Source organism: Gallinula chloropus (genome assembly GCF_964237585.1).
Source record: "Gallinula chloropus genome assembly, chromosome: 4".
Taxonomy (NCBI): domain Eukaryota; kingdom Metazoa; phylum Chordata; class Aves; order Gruiformes; family Rallidae; genus Gallinula; species Gallinula chloropus.
Window position 1 is genome coordinate 71,051,013 of NC_140088.1, and position 19,695 is coordinate 71,070,707.

The following is a 19,695-nucleotide window of genomic DNA, read 5'->3' on the forward strand; positions in this document are numbered from 1 at the left end:
TCTGGCTTGGGTAAGATTTAATGAATTATTAATCCTCATATTTCACAAATCCCATGCTCTTCATTCCCTTATGTCTGCTTATATCTATATTCACTAGTCACCATTTTCCCTGTAAATTGGGGATAAATTAGCTATAAGTTGGGTAACAAACTTCAGCCATCCCACTTGTTTTTTTGTTTGACACAGATTATTCATAGATTTAAATGCCAGAGAAGACAATTACATTCATGTAATATGACCTCCTGCAGAATACACTCTCATCTAGTAGTTTCTACATTAACCCCTTAACTGCTATTTGAAGCTACAATGAAAAAGCAATTGTATATATTTTGGAAAGCAGTACAGTCTTAAAAACTTCAAGGGACAGAGAAGGCAGGCGGCATCCTTAGGCGAGTTTTTTCCAGAGCACAGCTAATGCACTGAATAAATACACTATCCAAATGAAGAGACAGCTGAGCACAGTGAAAAGGACCCCATTGTAAGCCACAGAGCCCAGCTAACCACAGAGTGTCCTTGTCCTTCTCGTGCCTCCTTTACATCTGCCTTGCAGTTCCACTGTATTTTCCTCAGCCACCATAATTGGCAGCAGGGCAGCAGTGCTGCCTGTGGGGAGTAGAGCAAATCTTCAGGGCATGTTATGGGGTTCAGAGTCTCGATTCACCTTAGGCATGAATTCAGTCTCTCTTTTGAATCTGCTATGGACAATGGGGTTAATTTTCCCTCTTGTGCCTTGGCTTCAGAAAGTCACATTAAATCCATGTTGGAACAACAGGCCTGCACGGGGTTTGGTTTCTGATGGTTCTGTATTTATGACAAACTACCAGCAACCCTGGCTTGGGCAGAACCTGTTCTGTGAACGGCAAACCACCCAGAGCCTGGGCTGGTGTGGCCCTGCCTCTCCATCAGTTTCCACATGGCAGCTTGCTTTCTGAGTGCATAGCCACAGTGCACCTTGAGTGCCAAACATATAGGAAGTTCTTAAACTACACCACAGTTTTCACGTGTGCAACATTTTATCCCAGCAGTGATGGGAATGTCTCCCTAACATGGAGCTTTGATGTGTTACATTGCCCATTAGCCATCGGAGTTAGCTGCCCATCTTTTCTCATCCAGTGACATTTGCAGCTTGCTTACAGGTGCTAACCCACAGCACAGCTGAAGCAACCACTACTTAGGCCAGAGAAAAATGACATCCCCTGACAACCACTCGGCTATAAATCATGGTGTTGAGCATCATAATAACTGCTTACACACCTTGTTACAAAGTTAAAAAAGAGCAGACTTTGAGGTGGAGTTAATCAGAAACAATGCTGCATATATGCGAGTCAAGGAGATTGAAGGTTTTAGTGCAGATCTTGAGCTTTCTGATAGTGCCATGTACGACTCTTCTTACTTAGGAATAACTCCACTCATGCCTTTCCTCGGACTTTCATTTATTCTTGAGATGGAGAGAAAAAAAATATCCCTTAACTTCAGGAGCCTTTTCACTTGTTGAAAGTTCAGGATTTAGACACCTCTGCCAGTGGTATGAGCTTCACAGGAGAGAAGCAACTGCACTACAGCACTTAATAATAATACGTAGCAAATTAAGCCAAAATTGAAGCCCACTATTGTAGCCAGGCAATAGAAGCAGGAGAATTTAAGCAGAAAGCACAACTTAACAGAGTGGAGCTTGGCAAGACATGTAGGTAAATTCATCTTCTGTCTAGAAAGTGCTACACAGGTTTCTTGTCTGGGAGCAGTTCAGACCTCTGTGTCACCTGGCAGTGGCAGAAGGGTGCCGGCAGGATGGAGGCTGTGGCAGCTCTCCAGGAACAACCCAGCGAGCCATCAGCAAGCTCCCGGGTATCCATATCCGACTTCTGCTTTCCTGAGCCTCATCCTGATAATCACTCGAGCACAAGTCAGCTGAGGTCGTGGTCTGAGGAGGCGTATTTCTGCTGGGGAGACAAAACTCCCAGGAGGTGTATTTGTGTCCCAGCTATCCCCAGAAAGGGAAACAACCCATCTGACAGCCCACCTTTCAGTCCTTTTAGGGCCACGAGTACTCTAACACAGCATCCCCCCTGCCACCTCCTCCTGCTTTTTCTACTGGGAATCTTGCCCAGCTTTGCAGAAGGTTGTACTCCCCTGCAGTGGGTATATTTGCCCATTCATTCAGCTGAGCTGCTTTGCATTCACAAACTCCCCAGATACGGATGCAATAAAAATTAAGGTCTGGACCTCTAGAGCTGGCTAACAGTAAAGAAAGGTTTTCCATGAAAGAAAATGACATAACTAAGAGTACTTTTGTTGCCAGTCAAATGCTTGTCATGCTCATAACAACGCCTTCAATAGTCTTTCAGTATTCCAGTGCTGATAGAGGTGGCGGGAATATGCCAAATTTGCCCATAAAACAAACAAACAAACAAAATCTCAAACTCTCTCTCAGTAGCTGGTTTCCAATTTGTGCCCCATATGTGGCAAGAAATAAATGTACACACACTGCATCTGAAAAAGTCAAACGGCAGTGGACTGAATTATAACTTGAATGCATATTGGTGGGATGAGATGCTGATCCATTTGCACACTAATGTGCTATATTTAAGTCACGCATCGTGGCATCTTCAAAGAGGCCAGTCATAATTATGATGGATTAGACTGCAGAGTCAGTCCTAGATGCAGTAATTGTTTCACAGATGCTGCTGATGTGACTTGAATTTCAAATGAATTATAGCTGAAGAAAAATATGTGGAGCTACTAAATGGTCTAGATAAAATACAGTTATGGGAAAGAGAAAAAAGGCTGCTGTGCTCGGGGAAAGGTAGATTTATTCGGAGAGGCAGATAGTTCACCCCACAACAATTATGAATAAGAGCATAGAGACTTTGCAAGGCACAACCAGGTCTGCTTAGTAACAGCATCAGGAACATCTTCACGGTGTCCCAAGTAGAACCAGTAATAACGGTGTTGCTGCCACTTGTCTTTTGCCAGCTTTAAATTACAAATAATTGCTGTGATTTGTAGCTGCCCGAGCAAGATCTGTACTGGGGCGTGACTCAAGGATTGTGTGCACCTCAGTGCAGACAGGGAAAGAAGAGTTAACACAAACTCGCTGTGCTTCTACATGCAATTCAAGGAATGCAAATCTGGCACTTTTAATCAATTAATTAACTTTGTCTTTTATAGAACCAAATGCTTCCCGCATCCTGTGCCATGTCTAAAACCAGTGCCTTTTACACTGGCGGTGATCAGAATTTGGGGGAACTGATTGGCTCATACCCTGAGGTCTTGGAGAATACTGCAAATAACAATCCTTGTCACACAGTGAAGGTAACCTTGTGGCTTTTGAGGATGGCGTGAACCTAAGACTGTTTTCCTAAGGACAGGTGTGCTCCTTCGAGGGGTTTGCAGGCTAAGTGTAGAGAGGTTGGGCAGCCCCCACTTCTGAATGAAAAGGTGCTTTTACCTGTCAGTGAGGAGTTGAGAAGAAATATTGTCTGGGAACTCTGGGAAGGAATTTAGCTGCATCCCATATGGTACACCAGAACACAAACAGCCAGGCAGACTTTGAGGGCCAGAGGAAGTTTCTCACGGCTCAATCACACAGACTAGAACTTTTTTAAGGAAATAAATATTTTAGGAGGAGCTTGGCAGCACAGTGTTAATTACTATGGCGCCTTTTATTTCGTTTCATATTTGCGAAATACAGCAGCCTACACTCGCATGTCTGAGTTGTGGTTCAGCCACATTTCTAGGTATGAAAGGTGTGAAGGCACAGAATGTTTCCAAATTAGGCTGACATTTTATTTTTGAGATACTCTGGGAGCATCATTCTGCTGCTCAGCCTAGAATGACACATCAGAGCAATCCTTTTCGTGCTGCTTTCTGTGAAGCATGGAATATCGTCTCCCTGGGAAAGCTGCAAAGGCTCATGTAGTGTGGTACTTTAAAGCTAGCTTGGGAAATATATTGAAATATATCTAGAAGGGAAGAAGCCTACCTCACCTTGTCAAGAAAATAGGTAAGATGGAGAAACATTTTTTCCATCTCCCTATTCTTAGCTTTCCCCCCTCAAACCCTTTTTTTTGTAACATACTGTTACTGGCAGAGAGAACTCCTCAGCTTCTGTCACACAAAACATGAACTGACTACAGAAAGAAAAGGAAAAACAACTTCAGGTCAAAAGTAAATCTAAACCTAATTTTGGGCTAAGGAAGGAGTGGATACAAGTCATTCCATGCTTGCCAGTCAAAGCATGTGTTTGAATTGTCCTCATACTGAAGTGAGAGCTGCAGACAGAGGAGAATTTGCTGGATGTAGCAAATCTTATGAATTAGTATTATTTTCAAAAGCATTTTAGAATCGTATCACTCAACTAAGGCAATACCACACTGAAAACTATAAATTACATGTTCCTTAGCATTGGTTTTAGGGGGAAAAAATTAGTGTAGGATAAATATACAAGCAGTGCCACAATGATGGGAGAAATTTTTCAATATACTTGTTCTTGCTATCTAATGGCAATACCAGCCATGTGCAGTGCTTCTCCTGCCTTGGCAGTCCAACCATGGATGACGTGGTAACAGGGAACCCTCCAGATTCCCCTTTATGCAAACTAAAAAGAAAAGCTTTGAGACAAAGACATGCATGAGGCCAAATTTTCTCTATGCAGTCTCACATCTGTAAGACCCTCTGTCAGTCTGTCTTCTGTCATTTGTGAACTATAAAACCAGCAAAAATCAATTACAAGCAGAGTCAAACAAGGGCTTTATCTATGTTAGCTGGGATCGTGAATCCTGGGGAAGATCCATGTGAACAGGATTAGCTTGTCATTATATGGAATTTGTTCAGTGCACACTGTCAGTACTTGTATCCAATGAAAAACTTCATTTTATAAATAAAATATAGAGAGTATAGGAGAAAATGGTATTTTCCATCCAAACAAAGACAACAAAAATCCTAGTTCCACAGCTGCAGGGCTTCAAAACCCAAATGCATGGTTTAAACCATGCTTGATGTCTACATGTAAATTTGAAAGGATATTAATACCTGAAAAATTACCACTACCACCAAACCTTTCAGAAATCTCTTGTTTGTTGATATTACCAAGATGTTGATGAACCGTAAGACTTCCTGTGAACAACATGGCTTTGTCTCACATGGGTATCATGCCACTTGCATGGCTTTTAGGAATGCCAGTTTTAAAAGACCTTGTTAGACAGCTGAAGACAGGAGAAGGAAGGCTTTCCCCTCTAATTGGCAAGCTTGGTAGCAATAATCCTTCAGGCAGCACAAAAGACGTTTGGCACACTTGATCTAACAGGATTAGCACCCAGTCTGAGAACCATGGCTTTGGTGTGGTTTTCTGCCTTACCAAGGAGAAAAACCGATGACAGAGGTGTCTATGCAAATCATTCAAAAGCAGAGAACATTTTTGCACCATTAGGAGAGGTTTTTTTGTAAAATATCTGCATGCGTCTTAACTGGGGGTAAGGGGTCACTCGGTATTTCTGCTGTCTCATCTTGAAGAAGAAACCTTCAAGAAAGGAGACACGGGGCTGCAAATTGTGATGGCACAGTGAAGCAACCCTTGGGTACACCCGAGAGCTCACACTGTGTGTAGGAGGTGGTCGGGACAACAGCGGGTGCTTGGATGTGCAAGAATTGTGTGTAACTCGCTGTTCATCAATAGAAAGGAAAATTGACTTATATTCTCTCCCATTTCTTATCTCTTTCAGATACATTCAGAGGGTAGCCTTGTGGATGGCCCCGGAGCAGGCCAGATGGAACAGGACAGAACCAACCATGTTGACGGCAATAGATTGAGTCCATTTCTAATACCACAATCTTCTCACGTTTGCCAGGCAGAGCCTTCTGCAGTGAAGCTACAGAATGGAAGTCCAGCAACAGAGAGGCCTGAAGTTGAAGTAAATGGAGACCACAAGGAGCTATTCATTAAAAGCAACCATGGAGTGCCCCACCTGAAGGGAAGTCCAAACAACCGCGTTAGCCCCGACCTTTTACAAGAAAACAAAGTGTATTCCAAATATATGCAAAATGGTGGGATAAAACGCACTTTTAACGAGCCCTCTCTGTGTGGATTTCCTGAGAGCAAGAAGGTGAAACAAGACAAAGAGGTAAATGGAGACAAAGCTGAGCCAGAGGATAATAATGAAAAAACAAGCATCTCCAATTGTTACAGTGAGAAGAAACCTGAGAGTTTTACGGGGCAAGAAAATGAAGTTTCAGGCTTGATACAGTCTACAAGATACAACAGTGGTGGTTCAGAAAACCCTCATGACCTGATTCAGGATGAGCAGGAGCGGGAAAACATTCATTGCCACAACAGGGACGTTGTCTTGCTATTTAAGAACAAGGCAGTGCCAATGCCTAATGGTGCTACAGTTTCTGCCTCTTCCATGGAAAGCATGCATGGTGAACTCCTGGAGAAAACACTGTCTCAATATTATCCAGAACATGTTTCCATAGCGATGCAGAAGAACACATCTCATATCAATGCCATTACCAGTCAGGCTACTAATGAGTTGTCCTATGAGACAACGCATTCATCCCATACCTCAGGGCAGATCACTTCCCCACAGACCTCAAACTCTGAGCTGCCTCAAGTGCCAGCTGTAGTGGTTACTGAGGTCTACAACACAGAAGACTCCAGTAAACCACCTGTATTGCCAGGTAGCTGTTCGCTTCAGAAACCAGAACTACAGTTACAGCAACAGATCCCAGGCTACGATCCACACCAGTTACCCGTAGGAAACAGTACTGTTCGTGGAAGCGTAGGGCAGGCTCCCAACCAAGACCTCTCTCTAAGTTCCAGCAGTAACCTGCAAGCTCAGAGCGCCTCTTTGGAAAGGTTTTCTGAGCAAGCAGAAAAAAATGGTGCTTTCTTTAAACAGAACTCAATGTTTCACAAAGATTCCTCCGCTCCTCCTGCTCCGGAAATGAACAGTGCCCTGTCTGCCGTGGTGCGAGAAGGACACCATTCCTATGACAACAGATGTGATGAAACTCTTCCTGGGGAAATAAAGAATGAAGGGCAACAGCAGGGACCAGTATCAGAAAGTCCCAGCCTCAGCCAACATCAGCTTCACCCTCAGCAGAGACTTCCGCAGCAGGCACAAACGTTGCAACAAGACATCAATGAAAGCAACCCGCAAGCTGCTGTGGCCGCCTCAATTCAGCAGCGCCCAGAAGAAATGACGCCGGCATCAAAGCCTCCCCTCCAAAACCTGCAGGCGCGCGGAAGCGAGGGTGAGTTGCAGCAACACTATCAGCGTTTCCCGGGACAGAGAGAACCCGAGATTCCTCCCGACAGAGAAAAGGACCAAGTGAAAGAGCCTGTGCAACAGGCTCAACATTATTCGAAGCCAGCCTGGATAGAACTGGTTTCCACCCAGTCCCGCCAGGGAGAGCCTCCCCAAAAGCCCAGCAAAGCATTACTCCGATCAGTTCTTCAGTTCCAGGCAAACACAGCCGAAACAGCCTATACAAAACAGTATGCTGGAAGTCCTGATGCATTAAAGGGGCCTTCAGGGCAGCCCCAGAGCCAGAAGATAATGCAACAGGAACAAATTCCTCCTCTGTATAAAAGCGAGACCTCCCAGCTGCAGCCGCATCCCACAGCTGACCAGCAGCTGCCGTTCCAGAAACACTCACCACAGCCGCAGCTCCCAAAGATGGATTCTCTGCTCAAGTCCCAAGTGCAGCAACACGCTCCGCAACAGCTCCACTTCCAGCAGAGAGCAGAACAGCAAGCTGAACAGCCTTTAGGGGCCCCACTGAAACAGCAGCACTTGAATCCCCAGCCTGGGGAAAACGAGCAATTCTTGCATTCGCAAATTTTGCAACAGATGCTTCAAAAACAGGTGCAGCAGGTGCAACTGCCGTGCAGCCCGCAGCTGACCCCAAACCAGCAACAGGCTCTGCAAATGAAAAGTAAAGATGTTCCCCAAGCCATGTCCCACTCCCAAAGCAATGCCGAGCAGCCGCTAGACAGGACATCCTACAGTCAGCCTAAAGTAGACGAATGTTTTCAAACTGGGAATAAGTACATGAAACCAGGAGCGTTCGCACTGCATAACCCTCAGCTGGGCCTAGAGCCTGTTCCAAGCGTGAACAGCAAAGCTCCCCTTTACATGCAGAAAGCAAACGCTACTCTGCAGCATCCCTGCCCAAACAACGCGCACTTGATTTCTGAGAAGAAAGAAAACGCCGCAAGTGTCGAGCACTTTGGAGGCAGCAAAATGCGGGACTTGCAACACGTGCAGTATTTTCCGAATAACTTGACCACGAAGCAAGATGTGAATCACTGTTTTCAAGAACAAGAGCAACAGATGCAACAAACTTCAGTTATACAGCTACCGCCACTCCAGCAAACACAATGCTATGGTGCTAGTCGGAACCAAGACCTCCCGAGCCAACAACAGATTCCTCAGCGGTACTTACCACACAGCCAGCAAACTGCCCCACACTCCCAAGACCAGAGAGGCTGCCATTTGCAGCCCCAAACCCCTAAGGATTTCCAAAAGCATGCTGCTCTAAGGTGGCATCTCTTGCAAAAACAGGAGCAACAAGCATACCAGCAATCCAAAACTGAGGTTGGTCCCAGTGCCACACGCAAGCCTATAAAAATTGAGGCTGGCACAAAGTCTAATGTCTGTATGCGTCCATCAACTGGACAGCTGGAAAACAAAATGTGGAAAAAAACAATTAAACAAGAGAATCAGCACTTCAGCTGTGAGAACATGCAACAAAAGAGCATCATCGAGACAATGGAACAGCAGCTAAAACAGATACAGGTCAAATCACTGTTTGATCACAAGACTTTTACTATCAAATCACCTAAACATGTGAAGGTTGAAACAGCAGGCCCTATTACCATCCTATCGAGAAATACCAGTGCTGCAGATTTTGACACTCAGACCCCAATCTTGGATCAGCAAGCCACCTTGTCTACTGAGAAAACCCCGACCAAAAGAACAGCTGGAACTGTTCTCAATAATTTTTTAGACTCACCTTCCAAGTTATTGGATACTCCTGTAAAAAATTTATTGGACACACCTGCCAAAACCCAGTATGATTTCCCATCTTGCAGCTGTGTTGGTAAGTGCCAAGATGTACTAAAAAAATAGTAGTTCAGAGGAAGGAAACGAGCCTTCAAGTTGGGATTGCAGGGTTAGCTGGATGTTTTTGTTGGGAGGATTTTTTTGGTTTTTGTTGTGTTTTTTTTTTTTTTTTAAACAGTCGTTAGTATAGCCTTGTAAAATTCCAATGTTATACACGTATGCCTCGCCTGCTTATGGAACCCTACACACAGGCCCTTTCTCAGTGTTTCATTAAACAATCACCTGTTTCCTTTTTCAGTCAGAATGCTTATGGCCAGTAATGTATCCCTTCACATCTATTCTCCTTGAACAGCAGACATGTAATGACAACATGCTGTAAAAAAGTAGGTCATAACTTAGTAATTTAATTTATTCATCAAGGTTAGATCAGTATTTATAAAATATATCCTGGGTCCAAAACTTGAGATCCATATGCCATTTTTTACTCCCAACAGTGAAACAGCTGAAGTTTCCCTCAGTAAAGCCTAAGCAAAGAAGGGATGATGGATTATTCCTCACTTGTTGCAGGAGTTTATCCTCTCTTTCATGCTCTTGTCTCCTGCAATGCTGAAGAGATCAGTAGTTTCTTAGAAGTGGCACAAGCAGTTCCAGAAAAGCAGCAAGGGGAACTGTCAGTGTTTCTTCGTGGCATACCCAATCTCCAAACACTAGAATAGTAGAGCAGAGGGAAGCCCTGTCCCTTGAGCTGCCATACAGCTCTGACGCTGCACATGGCCAGGTCTATCAGGCACTTTCAGACTCTACTGGATAAGCTATTCAGGCTGAGACAAAAGGTTCAGCACCAAAAATGGAACACACACAAAAAAATTGTTATCATTTCACTCCCTGGGATTTCATACCAACTATAAAGGAGGAAAGCTGAACCAATGATCCTCCAAAACTGTAAAATGGACTTTTTTGTCTTTTTTGAATGCTGGGAGCTATGTGTCAGAGATGATCCATGGGAACAAAAAGAGGAGGTAGTGGATTCCCAAAGCTCCCAGGAATAAAACTGAAAGCTGCTGCCTTGCTGGTCCTTGTTACTTTATAAGAAACACCCTACAAAATGTAGGGTTTTTTGAAAACACTGCAGTTGTTTGGATCTGATTTTTTTCCCTTGAGCCAGTTTCTCTAATGTAGTTGGCACAAGTTTTTCTGGCAATCCTTTTATTATTCTCAGGTTTTTTGGAGCTAGTACTGCAACTGCTGACTAAGCAAAAGTTCTCATTCTCCACTTGCATCTTAATTCTCCAGGAAATTTCTCTAGGAAATAAAGAAGCATGAAATTTAGTTCTTGTCTTCTTTAAAGAACCCAGTGCCACAGCATAATTCATAGTGTTTATTGCTCTTTCCTACCATACTTATCCTTAGAAAGATGAAATTAAATCATTCCCCACTGACGCGTTCAGGTTTATAGCATGCTGTCATCGTGCTCCTGGAGGCTCTACGTCAAGGGCAGCATTACCTCATCCAGCATTTGGAGTTAGCATGGCAGACAGCATAAAGGCAGCCCTCAGAGAAGTCAGCACAGCTCCACCACCTCCTCTTGAACACGAGCAGAGCCTGGCCATTTCTCTTTAACTGCTGGAGCCTGAACCAAACTTAGAGCGTATATTGTTGATCCTGACATGGTCCTACCTACACAGAGGAAAATGAGGCCACACTCAGCATAGAAGCATTTTGACTAAGCCTTGTGCAGGATTTCTTTCAGCAAACTTGCTCTTTTTTTCTTTTTCTTTTTTTTTTCCTTTTTCTTTTTTTTTTTTTCATTTCAGAGAGTCTTTCTGTGGGTGGCAGAAATTCTCTATGTAACCTTACTGGCCACTTTCTCAAACTGTAGGTTCCTACACTGTAACATGTCTGCTGAAAAACAAGCACAGTACAGCTCACTAACATCAATATTTACTGTTGTTCTCCCATTTATCCTCCTTTCCAGATACTGGGACAGGAGGAAGTGGGAGAAGGAGAAACAACTGTCGCGTGATAAAAGAAAAATGCCTTTTGAATTTCAGTGTAGAGCCCGAGATGCGACACAACTGTTTGTGCAGGCAAAAGGCACACAGTCCCTATCGCGGCTATTGGCAGGATCAGCCACGTGCTTTGCATGTTTTGTACACATTGCGTGGGCATACTTTAGACATAAGTGTTTGAAAACTTTGACCCCACACCCATACAGCAGTATTCTAACGAGCTAGATGTAAGCTTTGCAATGTGACTTTTAACATTAAAGAATTAAGCTTCAAAATAATAACCTTTATTTTGTTTTAAACAGAGCAAATTATTGAAAAAGATGAAGGTCCTTTCTATACCCATCTAGGAGCCGGTCCTAATGTGGCAGCTATTAGAGAAATCATGGAAGAAAGGTAATTAGTGCAAAGGCACAGGGCAGATTAACGTTTATCCTTTTGTGGATGTCAGAATTTTTCCAGCTTTTGCACATAAAGAAATAAACAATTGCAAATCAAGTAATTACTTGTAGGCTTAGCTACTCCAGTGTTGCCAACATGACGCACTGTGCTATTCACCAGAGAGTCACAATATTTGACAGGGCTAATAGTCTGCTGGCTGGCACGGGCTCCGCGCTTTGAGACAGATGCCAGCAAACCCAAGCAGGAACAAGCATTCACCAGCCTGCCAAGCAAGACGGCTGGCAATGGCTGCAAAAGCAGGCATGGGCCTGGTGTTCCCTCTGGGGAAGAGAATGCCAAGGTAGAAGGAAGATGAAGAGCGGAATAGCAAACTTCAAAATTACATTCCCCCGAAAAATTACTAAGTACAACCCTAGAGGGCTAAATCTAACTTGGACATATCCAGAGGAGAGCCACAAAGTTGTTGGATAGGGTTTCAGCCCAAGAGTTGATAAGTGGTTCTATGAAAACACATCCCCTTCCTTGGAATTGCACAAAACCAGCCTTATCTCGATTGCGGACAATCCCTGTATCGTGCTGCATCCCATGATATATTTATTACATTAAAGCCAACCAAACCAGGAATTTTGAACAGCCAAATGGATACATGATCTGTGCTATTTAAAAAGATAGGTAAGCACAAACCCCACCAGCGTTTCCAAAGTATTTAAATTAAAAACTGTCACAAAAGTGACTTCTGCACTGTGAATTCTGCATTACTTGTAGCTTTTGGCGTACATGGATATTAATGGCTAGATTTTGAGAGGTATGTGGGAATTCAGTCCCCCTCTGAACAAGCAAGCAAACGAAAAGCTCCCCACTAAGCCAGAGACAGATGGGAATTTGATTTGTTAATACCTTAAAAATCCAGGCTGGGGAACTGCAAAGAAGCTCCAGCTAGCTCCAGAACTAAAAAGCAAACGGGCGTTATTGCAGTGCTGTGCCTGAGCTAATGAGCGCTGTTTCTTAGCAAGGTCTGTTAGCTTCTGCTCATCGCTGCTCCACCATGGGCGCGTAGAGCATATTAAACCTTTCACAGTACTGCTAAGTCCTAAGGTCCTTTCTCTTTCTTAGCACCTCCTTCCCTGCGACTCCTGTGAAGGGCTTTCCCCAAAAACTTGCTTTCAGCTTTGAGAGCAGCTTGAACGCATGTACGCTACATAAAGCGGCTTCTTCCTGCGAAGGGGGAGTGAACACTGACCCTCCTGAGGTGCTTCTTACAAGTTGTTCTCTCCAGTGCTCTCAGTGACTGATGAATTCTTTAGTATTTACAAGTAATAAAAGAGGAAAGTCATTCATGTCATGGTGTCAATTATTAGAGATGAAACATTTCTCATTTCTTTACTTTGGAATGTAATTTTTCATCCCTAATATTGACCTCACCTTTGTTCTTTTTTTGTTCTATTTTTTTCTTTGTTTTGCATTTAATTTCATTTCATGTTGGCAGAAGGAAATCCTGAGAGATTACAGATAGCATGCATCTACTCAGCCAGGTTCAGCGGAGTGTAGCAGCAGCCACTTGAACAACAGCTAGTTTTCAGCTGTTCATATGGTATGAACTGTGCAATTCCCTGACTGAAGAACTCCAGATCTCCTCCTCATTAGTTAATTTTGTATCCCTGAGTAAAAACAACAACAAAAAAGCACTGAACTATAAAGTGATCCTCTCAAGCACAAGTGTACAGTTGGTGACACTTATCACAACTGAAGCACTTTTAAACCGGCTTCCTGTGAAAATGGGAATGTTGACTATATTAAACGTTGACTTTTAAGGTATCAGCACTGCCAAGCAAACCAGGAGCTGGATTTAGACTCACAGTTAATATTTTAACTATACCAGCATAAATTTCTCGCAGAATCCCTGGTAGACACATAGATTTTACCTCTTCCCTCTCCCAATCCCTACTTCATGCTCAGTGAGTTCTGCTCCGGTTTTAAAGCCGATCAGATTTGGCCTGAAAGCAAGCATGACAAACATCAGGCAGAAATTCCTTTGTGACAGTTGGAGAGATTTGAGACAAAGTCCATTTCATTTCCAGTGTGTAATATACAAAATATTTCTGTAGCGACATCCGCACAGTTGTCCTGCAATCCAGATTAGCAAATTGATAGAAAACATGAAGATTTTAAGTATGTTTTTTTTAATGTGGTTAATTAAAGAAACAAGTGTATACTAACATCCAAGCCTAAGTAGGAAAAAGTGACCTAACAGTTGCCTGCAGAACATATGTAGTATAACTTGATTTTATTTGTATGATTTCCTGTGACACTGAAATTTCACAATGAGATCACATCTAAAAATAAGCATTTTTCATTTCCTTTACAGGACAGAAGTTTGAATACAAATATTTGCTCTTAAGTATGTCACCAAGATTTTGGTGCAAAAACAAGAGGGATGAAAGGTCAAAAGTTCCCAAAGCATTAATAACAGGAAGGAACTCTCTTGATTGCTCTGTAGGCAACAGGCAAAGAACAAGGACATGGTGACTTAGTCCCCAAACCTCGTTATTAAAAAAAAAAAAAAAAAAGGCAATGCCAATGAGAGCAGCAGAATCAAGAAACAGTGATGGAAGTGCAATTTGCCCAGTCCTTGAAATGCAGCCAAGGCAATGCAGTGGCTGGACACTGAGGTTTCTCAGGCACTGCCTCACCAGAGGCCTGGTGTGCCCCAAGCCTCAGCAGGTGGGCACCCCGCAGCTGCTGCAGCCTAGGGAGAGGCCTGGCCAGAGAATGTGCCTGGAAATGGCTGCACAGATCTGATGTGCTGATTCAAGGTCTGCTTCCCTTAGCATTTGCTGCATATTTCCACCTGGTCCATCAGAGACGTGGAAAGCAGATTCCATTTGCTCAGGATAACAGCACTATTTGCCTGTGGAGCTAGATTCTGCCTTGATGGACTAATCACTTTGGTTGAACACTTCAGCCAGAGCTGAGCTTGCCACCTCTGTCACAAAAAGACACACACAAAGGGCATCATTTGGGGTCACCTTGTGATCCTAATTCAGTATAGAAGTCGGGCAGAAGTACCTAACAACTTATGAGCAGATGATAAATAGGTATGATGCAAATTAATAATGGACTTAACTGCTTCACACTGTATCTAAGCCAGAAACAAGCACAGCAAATTAATAGGCTACTGTGTGTCAGCTCATCCATGACAACTGCATACATTTCAGAGTAATAACTTTAACCCAGAAGTTAAAGAAAAATGTAAAATTCCTCCCCAAAACAGAGACTTCAAGTCCACTATTCAAAATGCTATCTAGAACAAATTCTCTATAGAAACAATTTAAAGGCTTGGGAATAGTAATGTGATATGGATAATTTGTACTCATCCATGATGTACTCAAGACATTTGCCTCTCTTAATGTATCCGTCCCACACTGTAATAAAATCAGCAAGGTAAACTGCTGTGTGCACCCTCCACTCCCACCCCCACAGACACACCCCCCCCCCCATAATTCATAGTATTAACTTTTTAAGATAAGACTGGTAAATGTGCTCCCTCTTTTCAGTGCTCATACAGAGCCAAACAAATCTGCTTATTGTACGTATTTTTGTTTGTTTAAGATTTGGACAGAAGGGTAAAGCTATAAGGATTGAAAGGGTTGTCTACACTGGGAAAGAAGGCAAAAGTTCTCAAGGATGTCCAATTGCTAAATGGGTAAGTGATGTACGCAAACGTTCAGATGAATCTCGCCCTGTATGATGGTTCATGTAAGCAGACAGCACATAGCTGCCACTATGAAACTTAAAATAGCTCAACAGCACCAGAACCACAGATGCCTGTAGCCTGCTCCCAGCCCTGAATCAAACACTCCATTTACTTGTTGCATGGACAACAGCAAGAATAAAATTTGACTTAAAGGTATGAAAACCTGAGCAGGAAGGCAGTTTTGCTTAGATTTCAGATTCAGAGCCCCAGACATTCTCATTGCTATTTAATTTTACTTACAAACAAGTTCTCTAAGGACACCACACTGATGTTTTTAAAATGCACTCTCAGTTTGAGAAGTAATGCTGTCAGACTTTGGCACAAATCACCAAGTGGTTTGGGTAGGCTGGGGACAGACAGGATGAGGAGAACCTGAATCAATCTCTATGCTTGCCAGACTGCACCTTTATTTTTTTCCAGAAATACCGAGTAGCACAATTTTATATGAACATCAACTGCTCCTCTCATCACTGTTATGTTTGTATGTAGTAAGGGCAGGTCACAAGACTGAGTGACCAGTTACAAGTTTAGCTGCTCAAATTTGGGAGGGAAAAGGAGGGAGCTCCCATGTCCAGTTCCTTAGTCTCTTCCTTAGCTGCCTGCCTTTCCCCACACAGCTCCTGCCCTAGGCTCAGGTGTCCACCATCCAGCTCTGTGCAGAGGCACCACTGCTCACTTCCTTGTGCCTGCTAAAAAAACTGGGCCACATATGTAGAGTCAGAGGAATATTCCTGCTGAACTAGAGCATGGGAGATACCTTTACAGAGCTGGCTCCCACCACTGTGGCTTTCTGTGCCATCAGTCCATGCCTGTTGGAGTCAGCTTTATTAAACAGAAAGGATAGCTGTGGCCTGCATCACATGAGGAAAACCGATCAAGTTGCTAGAAGCAGAGGAAGATGGCAGTAGAAGTAATCTCCACACACACACACAAATGCTGAGGTTTCCTATTCTCTTGCTCTCCACATTAAGAAATGCATTGTTTGTGTTGGGGCTCCGGGGCTGTGCGTGGCTGTACATGCAGGTAGTCCGCAGAAGCAGTCAGGAGGAAAAACTACTCTGCTTGGTGCGTGAGCGAGCGGGCCACATGTGTGAGACTGCTGTGATCGTGATCCTCATCCTGGTCTGGGAGGGAATCCCAACAAGCCTGGCTGACAAGCTCTACTCTGAACTCACCGACACCCTGAGGAAGTACGGCACGCTCACAAACCGGCGGTGTGCCCTGAACGAAGAGTAAGTAGAACAACGGGTACGCTCACCAGACTTGCAACCCCACCTTCAGCCTGAGACCTGGCACCCCTGCTCATGCTGTCACTCTGAAATGCATAATACCTTTCCAGCTATTCCAGGCAGCTTGAAAACTCACAGACCTTGTGAGAAAAACAAAGGTTCTTACAAATCAGGGAAAAAACCCTTCCCAGAGCTGTGATGCATCTCAGCATATTAAAGGGAGAGATCTCAGACAGCAGATACCTCAACCTTGAAATAAAAACTAGATGCACTAAATCATACTGCAAGCCTACAGAAGCTAGCATGGATCTAAAGAACTGCACTGTATTGTTTTTCCATGTCTTTCTGATAGCAAATACCATTCAGATTAGAATTAACATAGCTCTTGCTGTATGTTGCTTTGGCTTCATGGGTAGTGCCGTATTTCAGGAATTATTGTCCAGTCCTTATCAGAACGCTCCCACATTGTTGCAGTGCTGTCAGCATATGCCCTTTTTAGCTATCATGAACACCACTACTTACTGCCACACAAACACACCGTCTTCCAAGCAAAGCCAGGGTTCTCATAGAAGCCTAGAAACCCCATAATCCTTGCTTTGCATTCATGAAATTAGTCAGCCCTATAAATCCTTCTGTTATACTGTCCATTCCTCCCTCTTTCATTTCTTCATTATTTCCTGGTGGAAAACGCCCGGAGACTGGTGATTCCCCAGAGGGCTGGCAGAACGCTGACGCCCACTGCGGGAGTGCCCCGGGACTGGCCTGCTGCTCACAGCCACGTTCTCTCATTTTTCAGACGGACTTGCGCATGCCAAGGGCTGGACCCTGAAACTTGTGGTGCTTCATTTTCCTTTGGTTGCTCCTGGAGCATGTACTACAATGGTTGTAAGTTTGCCAGAAGCAAGATTCCAAGAAAGTTTAAGCTGATGGGGGATGACCCAAAAGAGGTTGGTGTCCATGTCGAAAATGAGCCTTATTTGCAAAGGAATGTTTTCTGTCACTCTGCAAATAGAGATACAGTACAAGAGGCCAGGGGCCAGAGCCCTGCCTGAATGGCACACATGTAGGGTAATTAAATAACTGCCAGCCAAGGCTGATTGATTCCAGTCACTGAGCCAGCTGAATTGACTGTCCAAATTCTGACAGCTGGTAAAAGCCCTGAGACTTGAAACCATGTTTGCAGGCTTTCACAATTAGAGGAGAGGACACAGCCTGTATTAGGCCTGCAATTGGGCATTTCCCTGTGGCAGAGGGGAAGGGTCACCAACTGGAGGGGCATGGCATTGTGATGGGGAATCAGAGCAGACTGCATGGGGACCAACATTAAGAAACTCTGAGATTACAATAGGAAGAGGAGGACAGGGAGACTCATTCTATTGACAGTCCTGACCCAGTGAATGTTTCCAGACTGGGTTCTGTGCTACAGCAAACAGGCAACTGTTTAAAATGAGTTGGGAGTAATAAAACCACTGACCTTAGGCTAGGCACAAGACACCTCTGAAGTTATGACTGCAGCAACTCTTGGACTCCTCCAGCTAGTCATGTGTCTGGGAGGCTCCAGTGGCCCAGTCTCTCTTTGGGCAAGCACGTGCAGATTTACTACCTCACTTGTGTACTGACACACAGGCCCACAGCTTTCTGTGGTCTGTGTCTCTGACAAACCAACTTTTGACAGCACGATACTTTTGAGGGTTTCAGTGTCATTTTGGAGTCCCAAACTAGAAGGTGGCCCTGTAGTAGGAGATACAAACTTAATGTACCAAAGATGGCTGTCTCAAACCCACAGATTTTTCACAGCTCTTTACACATTCCCAAAACATACAAACTCCTAAAGCCAAGTGTACCATTCCAGGATGCCACTGCGCTTTATGCACTTGCAAGTAAAAGTAAGGGCCTCACATAAGCGAGGTTTTGAACTTGGGATTCTCATCCTGAGAGGATGGGGAACAGCTATGGAGTATGTTATTGGAGTACTTAATTTTTAAAGAGCCCTTCATTTTTAGAGTGTGTACTTCTCCTTTTAGAAAAAGAAGCATGGTCATACCTGCCTCCCCATCAGCAACTACTGGAGGTGTCCACAATTCTTCACAGCTTAAGAATCAGGAACTTTTTGAAGTCTGAAGTATTTAAATAATTCTAAATTGCTTCATGAAAAGATATTTCAAGTGTGTTGAAGTGCTTTCATTGTAATGTACAAACCCCTAAAATTAGCCAGATTTACTTGATGGACCATTGTGATGTTATTTCTCTCAGGCTTTCTGAAGAGTAGTATTTTCCCAAAACTCCAATAGGGAAAATAATAAAGATCATCACACTTGGATCAAAAACATTTTCATATTGAAAAATGTGTCTCTTCTTCATATAATCCAAATTAAGATTATAGTATGTGACATTCTCTAGCAAGGATCACACTACCTTACTACTTCATTAGTTAAAGACTCTTAAACAATAAAATTAAAAGGAGACTTACAGCAGTTACTGTGCAAACAGGAATAATAATGAACTAGGCCTTTAAACAACTATGCCTGTAAACATAACTGTGCAGAGACCCTAATTACTTAGATCCCATGCACACAGGATGGAAGTGTCACTGAACTCTATTCCATCTCCCAACAGGAAGAAAAACTAGAGTCCAATTTGCAGAATCTGTCAACCCTCATGGCACCTACCTACAAGAAGCTTGCACCCGATGCATATAACAACCAGGTATGCTGGGGAAAATGAATGGGAGCAGTCATGCAAATAGCCTGATTTTTTACCACACTTTCCAACACTTCAACCTTGCACCAAGCCATTGCCTACGCTTTGTGCCAGCATTCGGAAAGACAAATGGAAATGAACAGTTGCACTTTCTAAAGTAAAACCAGCAGCACTTGGTCCACTAAACAGAACAAACCTTTCCACCTACATCAACACAATAAAATCCCTTCACACTTGAGCAGAACTCTTCAGCTCTACAACACAAATTTCTGATTCACCAGCCAAACTGGCAAAACAGCCATGAAGATGGTGTGAGATTGGCAACAGCACCAGAAGGCAGCGTCCCATATTGCACGTGAGCCCTGAAGCCACAGTTTCAGTTCTGCTCTCTGAAGTGCCACACAAATTTCATTTCCACCAGAGTAACCATTAAAGCAAAGTTCCATATCTGAACACAGTCAGCTCTTCATATGCACACAAGTACCTGCAACGGCCTTCTTGCATGAGGGAATCACGTGCGCCTCTTAACCTGTGAAGCA

At 43.6% G+C, this 19,695-nt stretch overlaps 1 protein-coding gene across 1 annotated transcript in view; it reads left to right on the top strand.

The window, feature by feature from the left end:
- TET2 (tet methylcytosine dioxygenase 2) overlaps positions 1 to 19,695 on the top strand; it is a gene marked incomplete at both ends in the record, with an annotated part of 69,887 nt that overhangs the window by 43,601 nt on the left and 6,591 nt on the right. Inside the window, 6 exons of the mRNA XM_084262747.1 lie at positions 5,721 to 9,102; positions 11,377 to 11,467; positions 15,083 to 15,176; positions 16,251 to 16,459; positions 17,253 to 17,403; positions 19,073 to 19,162. Of these exons, the coding sequence (XP_084118873.1) occupies positions 5,721 to 9,102; positions 11,377 to 11,467; positions 15,083 to 15,176; positions 16,251 to 16,459; positions 17,253 to 17,403; positions 19,073 to 19,162 (4,017 nt within the window). The remainder of the gene's footprint in view (positions 1 to 5,720; positions 9,103 to 11,376; positions 11,468 to 15,082; positions 15,177 to 16,250; positions 16,460 to 17,252; positions 17,404 to 19,072; positions 19,163 to 19,695) is intronic.